General features: G+C 47.7%; 2 protein-coding genes across 2 annotated transcripts in view; one reads left to right on the top strand and one right to left on the bottom strand.

Annotated features, from left to right (window-relative positions):
* The window catches only part of LOC144248803 (uncharacterized), a 1,234,558-nt gene that overhangs the window by 23,578 nt on the left and 1,196,848 nt on the right, over nt 1-14,132 (bottom strand).
* On the top strand, nt 2,640-13,219 carry LOC146764059 (uncharacterized). The gene is made up of 2 exons (XM_085565620.1): nt 2,640-2,702; nt 11,909-13,219. The coding sequence occupies exon 2, from the start codon at nt 11,920-11,922 to the stop codon at nt 12,742-12,744; it is 825 nt and encodes a 274-aa protein (XP_085421746.1). The 5' UTR covers nt 2,640-2,702; nt 11,909-11,919; the 3' UTR covers nt 12,745-13,219.

Here is a 14,132-nt window from a genome sequence, read left to right on the forward strand (position 1 = left end):
TGTTAGAGTGTTCTAACAAATTAACAAATATTCAATGTCACATATATCATATTAGAATCGGCACCAATTATATCTGCTACATATAACAGTATGGTAAATGTAGCTTTTTAGATAAAATTAAGCTTTAGTAGTAAAAAAGAAACTATGTCTGTGTGTGTGTGTGTGGGGGGGGGTTAAGGAATGAGATACTCGCTTCAAGGAACACACAAATTCTCCAGAGAAGAGCAATTTATGGTTTTCTTATTAGAAGAAGCTGATTTCTTCACGCCTTGCTCAGACTGGAAGACCCCGTGGGGATTAAAGAAAACAGTTGACATACAACAGACAGAGTTTTTTGTTTCAAATATAATGCATGCATAGCCATGAAGCATATATGAATATGCAACAGTGTATTGTTTTAGGGGTGATTCCTTCATTCACAAGGTACATTCCTCTTGGCTTAAGTGCCTGAGAGCATCTGGACCTCAGATATTCTTTCCATTTTATTGTCTTGTAATTGTCCTAACTATAAATTTTTATCACTCTAATTATATTCCTATTTATTTCACCATTTTAATATTATTAAACTTTTAAAATTCTAAAAACCAAGTAATTGGCATTTTTCACAAATTCCTATCAGGAGACAGAGAAACAATTTATCATTTCAATGGCATCATTAGATCACAAGCTGTCCTCGGAATAAGAACCAACCAGACAACTCCAACTCCTGACCTTCCTGCCGACCAAGCCACTGAAATGAGGAACACAACATTTCACCAGGAGATAGGATCAGATTATCTGTTAGCAGAAAAAAAAGCAGTTTGTGGAAAACTAAATTACTCAAACTGATGTTGGCAAAGAGATGACAAGGGGAAAGTGTTGAAAAAGATAATAAAGGAAATAGGAAAGCAGTTTCTGTATTGGTCCAAGCATGGAAAGGATGGGAATGGGACACGGTTTCCTGGCTCCCCGGCAGACCAGGGGTTAAACGTTGGGTGTCTCCTGGATTGTCCCCGGAAAGGGCCCATCTCTGCACAGAGGCATCTTTTTTCATTTGTAAATTAGGTCTTTCTTTCTCTGCCAACTGTGGTTTCTGCAGCCCCGGCTGCAGCCACTGGTCATTTAAAACTTAAAGAATCTTTTTGTACAGGCACAACTGACTTGATGCATATTTTTCATAAGCACGAATTATTCCATAACATATATTACAATGGTGTTATAAATTGTGACACGACAATTTGAAGTGTCTTAATTCAATAAAGCAATTTTATTTAAAATAGCAAGCGAGTAAGGCAGGCAAAGCACAGCGCTGGGCGGCCGGGGAGTCTCCTGCTCCACCAACGGCGCGCAAAAATGTTCTGTCCCAACCTTCCTTTTATCCCCCCCCTTCTCCTTGCAGGCGTGACTCTCCAGATATAGTCTGAGTCTGGTCGTTGTGATAGCTTCTAAGTCTCTTCTTTTGAGATACAGCAAGCAGACCAGATACACACACCCAGGACTTTAATCTCAACCTCCTTATCACCTTGTAAGCAAATAAGCATTTTAAAGACACACCAGTACATTCTTATGCAAACCAAGGTAAGCAAGCATACCGCAGTCTTGCTTCAGTGAACAAATGATCTTCCACTTATCTCAATGGGGCTGCGGAGATCCCCCTGCAGGTCCATGGGGCTGCAGAGATCCCCCGCAGGTCCATGGGGATGCAGAGATCCCCCGCAGGTCCATGGGGATGCAGAGATCCCCTGCAGGTCCAGGGGGATGCAGAGATCCCCTGCAGCCCCTGCAGGAGCCGGGCTGGAGCTCGGCGATGCCTGAGAGGAGGCTGTGAGCCCGCGGGCAGAGGGGCCCCGCTGGAGCAGCCTGTCCTGGCAGGACTGAGCCCGTGGCACAGTGACCCACGCTGCAGCACTCGGAGGGGGCTGTGCCCAGGGGATGGACTCCGCTCCGAGAAGTTCCTGGAGAAGTCTCGGCCGGGAGAGAGCGCAGGGTGCAGCAGGGAACGACTCCTGTCCCTGAGCAGAGGGAGAAGCCCCGGGGGATGAGCTGAGCATGGCCCCATTCCCTGTCTCCTGCCCTGCCGGGGGAGGAGGTGCAGCTGGGAGCAGGGAGGCGTGGGGAAAGCTGCATTTAAGGCTCTGCACTGACTTCTCCTGCTCCTGCTCCGCGTCTTTGGAGTTTTCTGACAGAAATCTCTCCCCTGCCCCACCCACCCACAGGGCTTGGGGCAGGTTTCCCTTTTCGGGGGAAATCAAAGCGAAGCACTGATGCGCTAACGAGGGGCAGGAGAAGTGAGGCTCCTGGGCTTCCCGCAGAGGCGGAGGCACGGGAGGCGCAGGGCCGGGAAAGCCGTGGCGGGAGGCGCGGAGAAGTTTGTTTGTGTGGGCAGCTCAATCCCGGCTCGGCCCGGGCCCGTGCCGGGGCTGTTCCTCATCTCCGGCTTTCCCCTCACGCAGCCCGGGGGCGCCGAGAGCGCGGGGCGAGGCGGGGCCGTGCGCAGAGCCCGCCCCGAGCTCGCTGCCATTGGCCGCCGGTGCCGTCAGTCGCGGTCGCGGCGCGCTGATTGGTGGGAGCGGGGCGCGGCGCGGCCCCGGCGGCGGGCTGAGGGCGGCCGTGGCCGCGCAGCGCCGCCATTGGCCGAGCGGCTGTGCGGGCCCGGCAGCGGCGGCAGCGGCCGGAGCGCGGTGAGGCGGCGGCGGCGGAGCTCGGAGGCGGCCCCGGCGCAGGTGGGAGCCGCGCTGGGCTCTGCGGGGGCTCGGGGCCGGCTGCGGGCGGAGGGGGCGGCAGGGGGCTCCGGCGGCTCGCCGGTGCCGTGTCCGGCCCGTGCCGGCCCCGGGCCGAGGGCGCTGCGGGAGCGGCTGCCCGCGGTCTCCTTCCCGCCGGGGCCGGGCAGGAGCCGCTGCCGGAGCAGCGCTGGCTCGGCCCGGCTGCTGTGGGTAGGACAGAGGGGCTGCCCCGCGGCCGGGAGCGGGCGGGGAAATTCCCGTCGCCGGAGGTTCGTGTGCCCGGGGAGAGCGAGGAGTCCTGTCAAAGTGACTTTATTGCCGAGCAGGGGCAGAGGCCGTGGGGCATTTGCCGTGCGCTCTCTGCCGTGGCTGTAGTCCGCAGCCTCCTTTTTATCCTCATTTTCCCGGCCGATCTCCCTCTGCCTTTGCCCACCGGCTGAGTTCCTTGGAAGGTTCCGACTTCCCGATGCGCCTGCTGCCTGTCCTCGTTAATGTGCACCCTCCTTTTGTATAACAGCCGATATTCATGGCTCTGTTAAGTCTTTGTTCTTCTCCTCGAAGTTCGGGAATGGAGCTGGACTTTGAGCAGCCGTCTGGGTCAATTTGTAACATTTATTGGAACTGATGGTTTCTCCTGTTACTTCCTTATCTACAAGTGCCCGGCCCTATGTCCAGGCAGATTCACTCCTTGACTCAGTTTTGTCCTTCCCGGGTCCTCTTTGGTTTTGGGATTATTCTCGGTGCCCTCATTCCCTGTCCTTTTGTAGCCGTTTGTGGATCAGGAAGCCTGGCTGCCACCTGCATGCCCTGGCTCAGCTGCTGGATGAGCTGCACTGCCAAGGTGTGGAGCATGGTAAAAAGATGAGAGTTGCTGCAGCACAGAAGAGGAGAAGCAGCATTCGTTTGACCCCTGGTGTGCCAGGGAGCCACGAAACTGTGTCCTATATCCATCCTTTCCATGTTTGGACCAATACATAAACTGCTCTCCTATTTCCTTTCTTATCTTTTTCAGCACTTTTCCTTTGTCATCTCTTTGCCAACAGGAGTTTGAGTGATTTAGTTTTCCACAAACTCCTGTTTTTTCTGCTCACAGATAATCTGATCCCATTCCCTGGTGAAATGTTGTGTTCCTCATTTCAGTGGCTTGGTCGGCAGGAAGGTCAGGAGCTGGAGCTGTCTGGTTGGTTCTTATTCTGAGGACAGCTTGTAATCTAATGATGCCATTGAAATGATAAATGGGTTCTCTGTCTCCTTATTTGATTTTGTGAGAAACGCCAATCACTTGGTTTTTAAAATGTTAGAAGTTTAATACTAGTAAAATGGTTATAAAAGTAGGAATACAATTAGACTAATAAAAATTTAGAGTTAGGACAATTGCAAGACATTAAAAAGCAAAGACTTACAGATGTCTGGATGCTCTCTTGGGCATTTAAGCCACAACAAGCATACCTTGTGAATAAAGGAATCGCCCCTAAAAAAATACACTGTTGCATATTCATATATCCTTCATGGTTATGCATACATTTTATTTAAAACAAGTAACTCTGTCTGTTGTATGTCAGCTGTTTTTTTTAATCCCCACGGCATCCTCCAGTCTGAGCATGGCCTGAAGAAATTAACTTCTTCTAGTAAGAAATCCATAAATTGCTCTTCTCTGGAGAATTTAGGTGTTCCTTGAGTGAATTTAGGTGTTCTCATTCCTTAACCACCCCCCCCCCCCCATGCATATTTTCTCTTTTAACTACTAAAGCTTCATTTTATCTACAAAGCTATGTTTACCATACTATTAAAATGTTAATACAGCACAAGTTATCATTATAACATAATACATGTAGTAACTATCTGCACAGAGCCATATAACATGCATTTTTCACAAAATCATTTTGGTTCCCAGGGGCTGGTCCATGGTGTTGTAGGATTTGTTCTGGTGGCCATTCATCTTTTCCCCATGTTTGGGCGCTCCCTCAAGCTGGGGCTGCATCAATTGACCATTTTTTTCTTACTCCTTCATCATATACTTGAATTCCAGCTGATTTCCCTAAACTTGTTCTAGCAAAACCCCCAGTGCTCTGATACACCCTGTACAGCACAGACAGGGACAGCAGATGTTGGAGTGGGCAGAGGGATGATCCCCCCTTATTTTAGTGAAGTTTTCCCAACATTCTCCATTTGCTGTTTCCCTTTGCAGCTTCAGCCATTTCTGTTGCAGAGTCAGAGATCCTCAGCATGGGCTCTGCCTTCAGCTGTGCAGATTCCATCTGTGCAAGCAGGCAGAGCTTGGGGTGAGGGGCAGAGGGAATCAGCCAATTCCTGCCCCAGGCAAGAAGAGCCAGGTACATTGTCCCCAGTTTGCCCTGGCAGTGTTAATTTGCATTTCTGAAGCTCCTCCTGGGTGCCTGGAATGCAGCTTCTCTTCCACAGCAGCCTTCAGCAGCCTCAGTTGTGCCCCCCCCCCCCACACACACAATCTTCTGCTTTTTTTTTTTTCCCTTCAAATCATCTATTTATTGCTTATGAGTTAAAGGGTCACCTTTAAATCTCATCTAGTTTTGAAAATTTTGAAAAACTCTAATCACTTGGTTTTTAAAATTTTAAAAGTTTAATAGTAATAAAATGGTTATAAAAATAATAATACAATTAGAGTTAGGACAATTACAAGACAAAAAGAGCAAAGAATTACGGATGTCCAGATGCTCTCCGACACTAAGTCAAGAAAAGCTTGACTTGTGAACAAAGGAATCACCCTTAAACCAAGACACTTGTTGCATATTCATACATCCTTCATGGTTATGCATACATTCTGTTCTAAACAAGAAACTCTGTTGTATGTCAACTGTTCCCTTTAATCCCCTGGCGTCTTCAAGTCTGAGCAAGGCCTGAAGAAATTAGCTTCTTCTGACCAGAAGCCATAAATTCCTCTCCTTTGGGAGATTTAGGTGTTCTTCGAAGGGAGCATCTCATTCCTAAAAAGAAAACTCCCCCCACATACATAATCTCTATTTTAACATAATGTTGTAACCTAAAACTACACTTAACACAATACGTAAGGGAATTAATACAGCATAACTTTCTAACATGACACATATAATATTCATTGTAACATTTGCGAAAAGCCAATCATAAATATGCATTTTTCACAATCCCACCTCTTACTGCTCAAGCCAAATGATTTATAAAGAATATTTCCTGTCCTCTTGCATTCTTTGGACTCTGTTGGTAATCAAATAAAACATGGGATTAAACAAAGAAGAAATATCAAAGCACTTGTAACACATAAAAGGAAGAATCCTAATTTCTTCCACCATCCCATTCTCAATACATTACCCCACCTGCTAGTTTTTAACGTTATTTTCCCATTTTTGGACTGATACCTGGGTCATAATTTTTTTCTGATATCCTTTGTTTTTTCCAGGATGACATCCTCATTGCCATCTATTTTCAACAATCTGTACACCCCATTCTTTAGCCAATAAATAGCGTAAAGCCAACCTATTTTAATGCACTGCAGGTGATGTTTGGCTTTGCAGACTCAATATTAATTCCAATGCCTGAGCAGCTTTGTTTATTATCTTCTCTATAACTGCTTGGAGTCATTTAATATGACTGAGGATATAATTTGGGGTTAATACAGAGCTAGACTGCTGTGCTTGTTTTACCTTTTTTTTTACTAATTGTCTCTTTACCGAATCTTGGACTATATTTCTAAGATCAAATGTAAAACAAATCCATCTCTCTCCTTTTGGACATTCCATGCCCCAAGTATTACTACTTTTTCCTAAATTCTTCGTAATGTGATAATTTTCCCCCTTTTTCCTGCAGGTACTTAATTTGGATGGGTTATAACAGTGGCTGTTGACATGGGTGTGTGTGACAAAAAGGAACTTTGGTTTCTTTCCATGTGATACTTTCTGTAGCATTTGTGACACGATCTTGCTGCTATCTCAGAAGGGAAAAGACAACAAATGAGAGACAGAAACAGGAATGACAGAGGTCTGGCATGGCTTATACCCCCACCTCCCCTGCCTGTGGGGCTGCTGCCCACAGCAGGTACGTGTGATCTTCTCGCTGGTGAGTACAGTGCTCAATCCAGGCTTGCCCTCTGTTTCCCTTGTCACTCCTTTTTTACTCATTTCCAGGCAAATTGTTTTTGACACCTTTTCACTGTGGTTTTCCACCATTCCTCAGGTATCTCTCAGTCCACAGGCACTCATAAATCCCATCTACAAAAGCAATTTATTACTTCAGTTTTTGAGGTCTTTCTGTATAGGGGATTGATTCAATACTCAATACTTCTTGCCACGAGAACATAGATTTTGTGAGCTACAATGCCAATTATTCTCATAATTTAACCATTCACTTATAACCCAGCTGCCATGTCCAATATGGGGATGAATCAAATAAAGTATACAGCATAGTATTAATGGCAATTTCCCTTCTTGCCTGTACAAGCCACAGGCTAAGGCCAGACTATCAGAACTCTTTGACTCAAACACTCCCGATCCTCCTGTTTGAAGTGGCAGTGTTCCTCTGCCAAGGAGGTGTCGGAGGCGTCTCAGGGCTTATTCAGGCAGGGCTTAGAACCAGTGATGCAAGCTTTGCCTTATTTCTCAGTTAGGTGTTATTCTTTGTACCTGCCTTGGGTCATTTGGGTCTTCCCAAACCATTACCACCCAGTCCTGGTTGAAAGTCAATTTGGTATCACCCGGTTTAGATGTGATAGTCCATTCCTCACGTTTCTTCACCAATTCTTTTATTTTGCTGGCATGAATTCACCCTCTTTTCCATGGTTGGGATTGCTGCTTTAGTAGTACCTGGAAAGGACTTCTTAATAACACAGTGTTAAAAGAAAAACAATACTGCATTAACTTTCACCATTAGTTTTCTTCAAAACTTTCTGGGTTTAACTAAAAACTTTTTCTGTAGCTGCTTCTTCTTCTTGTATCCAGCTGTGCTAATTGCTGCAGAGGCCAATTCTTCTTCTTGTGAGCTATAATTAGTTAAATAAAAAAAGACTAGCCCAAATTTAACACAAGATGTATCACATCTCTTAGTTTTTTGCTTTTTAGGCAACATCCAACTGTTTTAGTCTTACAGACCCATTCTTCAGAACAAAAGCCTCCTTTACTTAACAAAAATCAGAAGGAAAAAAAAGAAGTCTTGTTTAAGAAAATAAAGCACATTGTGAGAGTCAGCTATCTCTGCTTTGATCTTATCTCTATTGGTGGTCCAGCTCTCCCTCTTTTTCACAGCTTTGCCTTTGACTGTACTTCCTCACTCCCCTCCCCTTGTTGTCACTCTGTCTAGCAGGAATGGGGGAGAACTTACAAATAGCGACGGTATGGGGATTTTGGGGTGTATTTCGCTCTTTCTCTTTCTCTCTCTTTCCCTTTCTCTCTCTTTCTCTTTTTCTCTCTTCTTCTCTCTTCTCCCTTTCTCTCTGTTTCGCCCTTTTTTTCTCTCTTCACATTTCAACATCCACATTCCAATATCAGTCCACTTTCTAACATTAGTCCTACATCCTGGAGAGGTGAGTCTGCCAATCACCTCTCCCTCCTTTTTCAACTTCCTTACAAATTTAATTACTTTTGTTATGTGTGTTCTGCAGGCGTGTAATTCACAGCACCCTCCACCAAGGGCTACCAGCTACCCAGAGCTGACAGTGCTAAAACTAAAGACTTATTTTGCTGTCACAATTTTCCATTCACAAGCTTGAAAGCGTTGTAGGAACAAGGTAAACAACAACTTACTTCTGAAGTGATCTTGCCTGCAATAAAAAAATTTAAGGCAATGCTTGTTAGTGCAATATAATTTGCAAAGAAGCCAAGGTTTGATTTGGGAAGGGCATCTGAGGACACAGAGCATGAGTCTTACAAATCTATAATTTGAAGAGGGAATAGACAAAATGTGGATACAGTGGGGGAGACAGCAAGTAAGGAATTTATCTCTGCAATACTCTCTTTTTGACTGCCAGGAGACACTCTCTGAAGAGGTTCTTACAGTACAAACAATAACTGGATGGGAAGAGGCACTCCTGAATTTAAGCTTTGATGTCAAAATAGGAAACTGCCCCTGAGCACTGCAGTGCTGGAGCACCTTGCCTGCAAACTCACCAGAGGCAAGCCACTGCTGCCACGCTGCAGGGCTGCCTGCAGCACAGAGGGAACCATGGCCCAGCCCTCCCTGCAGGCCTGGGCAATCCACACAAGGAATCTCAATTGCTTCATAGCTCTCTAACTCATTCAAGAAATAGGAAACTGTAGTAAACAGAGATCTCCCTCACCATCTTTTTCATATGTGTGTGTCACACACCTACTGTGATGCTGAAAGTAACAAATTAATAGTTTACATTAGAAGATACTGAATTTTTTCTTCATCTAGCTTTGTAGGTTTCCCTTTTCTATATGTAGCCACCTCCCATTCTGGGAAAAAATGAGCCCTATTTTTTTACAAGTGTTTTGTATGCACAATTTTATTTGCTGTTCTAGATACACTGCAAGTAGTTAGCACTTCCAGAAAAACTAGCAAACAAACAAAACAAAAAAACGAAGAAAGCAAAACACATTTGGGTACATGAAAAAAGAACTGGTTGGAAGGAAAATTGTTTCTCATTGACCTACCAAGCAGCTGGTGTTGCCTGTAGTTTAACTTTACACACTGAGAACACTTGATTGAACAGCCTGCGTTGACTCAAATTAATAGCAGGTTTTGCTATGTCACAGCTGTAAACTAGTTTTTCAATCCTAGAGTACAGTAAGTTATGTATTTCAAGATAAAAATCACAATGCAAATTGGAAGAAATTTAGTACTGCATGAGGTGTGCACACAATTAATTTACCTCTAGAAGTCAGTTTATGGCTTTCCTCTACCAGGATTGCAGTAGCTGCTATAGCTTGAATACACACTGGCCAGCCTTGATTTACTGGATCCCACATCTTTGATAAATAAGCCATGGGTCTCTTTACTCCTCCCCACTCTTGAAACAAAACCCTATGAGCTACCCCCTTTTTTTCATTTACATACAAATGAAAGGGTTTTGCCAGTGAAGGTAAGCTTAAAGTTGATATTGGGGCTAGTTTTAACTTCTTTTTTCTTAATTTTTCATTACCCTTTTTGATCCATTTTATATCATCTCCCTCTGTCAGTTTTTTTTATTCAAAAATTTTACTGCCTGTGTATATCCTTCAATCCATAATCTATAATATCCCAATAATCTGAGTATCTTTCTGATTTCCCCCTTTGAAGAGGGAGGGGGAAGGGATAGAATCCCTGTGTTTCAGTCTGGGTTGAGCTTCCAACTACCCTTACTAAGCAAGTGTCCAAGATATTTTACCTCTGATTCTACAAATTGCAGCTTCCCTTTTGATACCCTTAATCTTTTTTCCCCAAGAAAATTCAAAAGCTTTATAGTAGCCTCTCCAGCTTCAGCTTCCCCAGAAAGTAAAAGATTATCCACTTATTGGATAATTTGTATTTCAGGGGGAGTGGGGAAAGTTTGTAGTATTGTTTCTAAATCTTGTCCAAATAAGTTTGGGGATTCTGTAAGCCCCTGTGGTAGTTTTGTCCATCTTAATTGCTGTTTTCTCCAGTTAGTGGGTCCTTCCATTCAAAAGCAAAGATAACTTGCTCTCCTGGGCTAATGGGCAAGCCCAAAAGGCATCTTTAAGGTCTACTGCACTAAACCACTGATGCTGGGGAGGAACTTTTACTGAAAAGAGTATAAGGATTTGGTACCACTGGATAGTGGGTCTGAGTTCTTTTGTTAACCTCCCTTAAGGCTTGTACCAGTCTATAGCTCACGTCAGGCTTCTTTACTGGGAGTATTGGGGTATTATGGGGAGACATACAAGGTTCTAATGTCCCATCCTTTGTTAGTCCTTCTATTACTGGCTTTAAACATTCCCGTCCTTCTAAAGATACAGGATACTGCCGTACACATATGGGACAATTTGTTTTTCCTCAGTTGTAATCTTTATGGGGTCAATATTTAATCTTCCCCTATTTCCCTCCCCAGCCCAAACTTCCTTGTTAATTCTTCTTCCATCCTCCTGGCCTAGTTTTAAAAGTCTAGCTGTCATCTTCCCATCTTCTGGAACAACCCCTATTCCTAATTTCACTTGTAAATCTCGTCCCAATAAATTGCTACCTGCCCCTGGGACCAAGAAAACATCCCTCATCCAAAATCTAGTTTCTCCCTCTATTGCCACATTTTTAATAATGGGTACTGTGAAACTCTCTCCTTTTGGTCCTGTTACTTTTACAGTATCTTTGCTTACACTATAACCTTTTGGAATATTTAACATAAAGGTTCTTTTTGCCCCTGTGTCTACCACAAATTCCAATTCTTCTTCTTGGGGACCCACTCTTGAAATTATCTCAGCATTCCCCACCTGGACCCACCTGCGCCCCCCCTCGGCCCCATGGCCCCGCGAGGGGAATTTGGGGAGGTGGGAGTGGGGCAGCGCCAAGGCCGGGCCCCCCCGCGCTGTCCTGGCGGGAGCGGCTGCAGTGGGGACCGAGTGCGGGCGGGAGCGGCCGAGAGCCCAGCGCTGCCCCAGCCCGACCTGCCCCAGCTCCATCCCTGCCCCTGCGCTGGGATGCTGTGGGGCTGGGGGGAAGAGGGAGCCGGCAGTGGGTGCTGGGCCTGGGGGCAGGAGGAGAAGGGAAGGAGAAGCAGGCTTGAGGAACAGAATGGTCAAACGATTCAGGTGGCAGGAGAGGGTGGGATTGTGCAGGAGAAGGAGGAATAGCAGGAGGAAGAGGAGAGACACAGGAGGAGGAGGAGAAGGAGCAGAAAGAGGAAGCAGCAGAAGGTTCCACCCCTCCCTGTGTCTGCAGCCTTCCCCCAGCCCCAGGAGTGCTGCTCCCCCCACATGCAGCAGGTGACTGTGGAGGGGGATTCATGATTTTCAGGGGGTGAATCTTGGTGTTTCTGAGCTTTCTTGGGTTAAATGTTGGTGCTTTGGTTTTATGTGGCAGCTGAATCTTTATCTTTTGAAGGAGGTTTTTGCTGACTTGTGATGTTCGGGGAGTTTTTGATTTGTGTCTTGAAGTTTGTGGGATTTTTGGTCTGAATCTTGGTGCTTTGGAGGTTCTTACAGACACAAGATTCCCAATGACTTCCTGAGATGAACTTGGGCAAGGAGGAACCTCCAGTCCAAGGAGCTCTTCTCTTGTTTTTCCCTCAAACCAGGATTTGTCATTGCCAGGGCTTGGCTGGATGGAGGAGGAGGAAAAGCCCCGGAGATGCTGCAGGAGGAGGAGCTGCAAACCCAGCCCAGGGAGCTGCGGGGAGGAAAGAGCCCCCCTGAGCCAGGAAGGCGGGCAGAGATCCAGCCGGAGCTCGGAGCTGGTGGAGAAGCCTCATGACAGGGAGAAGTCCCACAAGTGCTTGGAATGTGGGAAGGGTTTCAGCCGGAGCTCCAACCTGATCGAGCACCAGAGGATCCACACTGGTGAGAGGCCCTACGAGTGTCCCCAGTGTGGGAAGAGGTTTCAGAGAAGCTCCCATCTCCTCGTACATGAGCGGATTCACACAGAGGAGAGGCCCTACCGCTGCCCTGACTGCGGGAAGGGCTTTCAGCACAACTCCAATCTCACTGTGCACCGGCGCATCCACACTGGGGAGAGGCCCTACGAGTGTGGGAAATGTGGGAAGGGCTTCAAAGACATGTCTGGCCTGATGGTGCACCAGGTGATCCACACCGGGGAACGGCCCTATGAGTGCTTGGAATGTGGGAAGAGCTTTGGGAGGAGCTCAGGCCTGAGAACACACCAGCGCATCCACGCTGGGAAGAGGCCCTACGAGTGTCCCCAGTGTGGGAAGAGGTTTCAGACCAGCTCCCATCTCCTCAGACATGAGCAGATTCACACCGAGGAGAGGCCCTTCCACTGCCCTGACTGCGGGAAGGGCTTCAAGCACAACTCCAGCCTCACCGTGCACCGGCGCATCCACACCGGGGAGAGGCCCTACGAGTGTGGGAAGTGTGGGAAGAGCTTCTCCATGAGCTCAAAGTTGATCAGACACCAACGGAGGCATCACTAAAGGAAGTCCTGTGAGTGCCCCGAGTGTGGGAAGAGCTTGGAGTGAGGGAAGAGAGTGAGGGAAGAGCTTGGAGTGAGGGGAGAGCTTGGTGTGCTGCTGCAGCTCCATCCCCCATGGGAGGATCCGGGCTGGATGATCCCCAGTGACCCGCGTTGGGCAGAGCCCTGGTGCCCCCGTATGGGGAATAAAACAGAGAGTAAAGCAATGGAGCTGATAAAGAGGCACGATATCTGAGGCCTGACTGAGCAGAAACTGTGGGAGACACAGACACAGTTTCAGTCTCCCTGGGCAAGAAGTGACCAGAAAAAATGGTGTGAGTCTTTGTGATAAGATAAATGTTCCCAGGTTACTGGATGTCTCGAAGAATGTGTAACCAATGGGAAATTGTTACCAAAAACAGAGCCCTCTATAATCACCATACAAGTAAATCCCTGTATAAACACCTGGTACACTCAATAAAATTGGCTTTGGTCTAAACTCGTATGTCCCCGTCTCTCCATGGTGGATAACCCTGTTGTGGGTTATCCCCGTTGGGTGGGGGAAGGTGCTGGAGGGATTTCTTTCCCTTCTCCTGGTGCTGCCGTGGTTTGGTTGGTAATAAATTCCCTCCCTGTGCCCAGGCCGGGTCTGTTGTCCCCGTGCCGGTGCTCGGGGCGGGATCTCTCCCGTTCCTTCTCTGCACTGCCGGGCCTCTCCTCAGCCAATGAGAGAACGCGGTGGAGAAGAGTCAGCCAATCAGCGAGAGCGGGGCTGATGACTCACCAGTTGCCGGGCAGACCCGCAGCAGGCAGTGTTCCCCACCTGGACCCGCCCTCCCTGCCCAGGGCCGGCCCCGCCGTGGGGTCCCCCCAAGTCCCTCCCCAGTGCCCCCAGGAACTGGGCTGGGTTTAACTGGGAAGCTTTACTGGGAACACTGGGAGCAGGGGGGCAGGGGCAGAGTGACAGCAGGGCTGGGGGACACTCGACCCCCCCCCCAAAATGAGCGTGGGGATGGAGCGGGGGTCCCGGCCGGGCCCAAGACCACAGGGAGGGGCTGCGGCCGCCGGCGGCTCAGGAGCTCTGTGGGCAGAGAAAAGGGGATGACACCTGACTGGGGGCCCCAGGGGAGCACCCACACACTGGGGGAGGGAGGACACGACCCCCGGGACACCCCTGACTTTCCTGCACAGGTAGAAGCTGAGCACCAGAGCCAGGAAGAAAAAGCCGAACTCGGAGTCTCCAGTTCCTGACAGCATCTTGCTGCGGCAGCATCCAGCAGCATCTCTGGTGCGTCCGCAGGGGTCAGGACCCCCCAAAAACTCTCACAGGTATCCAAGCCCCTTCAAGCACCCTCCCGGTCGCTTCCAGCCCACTCAGGATCCCCTGAAACCTCCCTCTTGATCCCTTCC

The sequence above is a fragment of the Lonchura striata genome, chromosome 36 (assembly GCF_050655825.1).
Source record: "Lonchura striata isolate lonStrDom1 chromosome 36, ASM5065582v1, whole genome shotgun sequence".
NCBI classification, from domain to species: domain Eukaryota; kingdom Metazoa; phylum Chordata; class Aves; order Passeriformes; family Estrildidae; genus Lonchura; species Lonchura striata.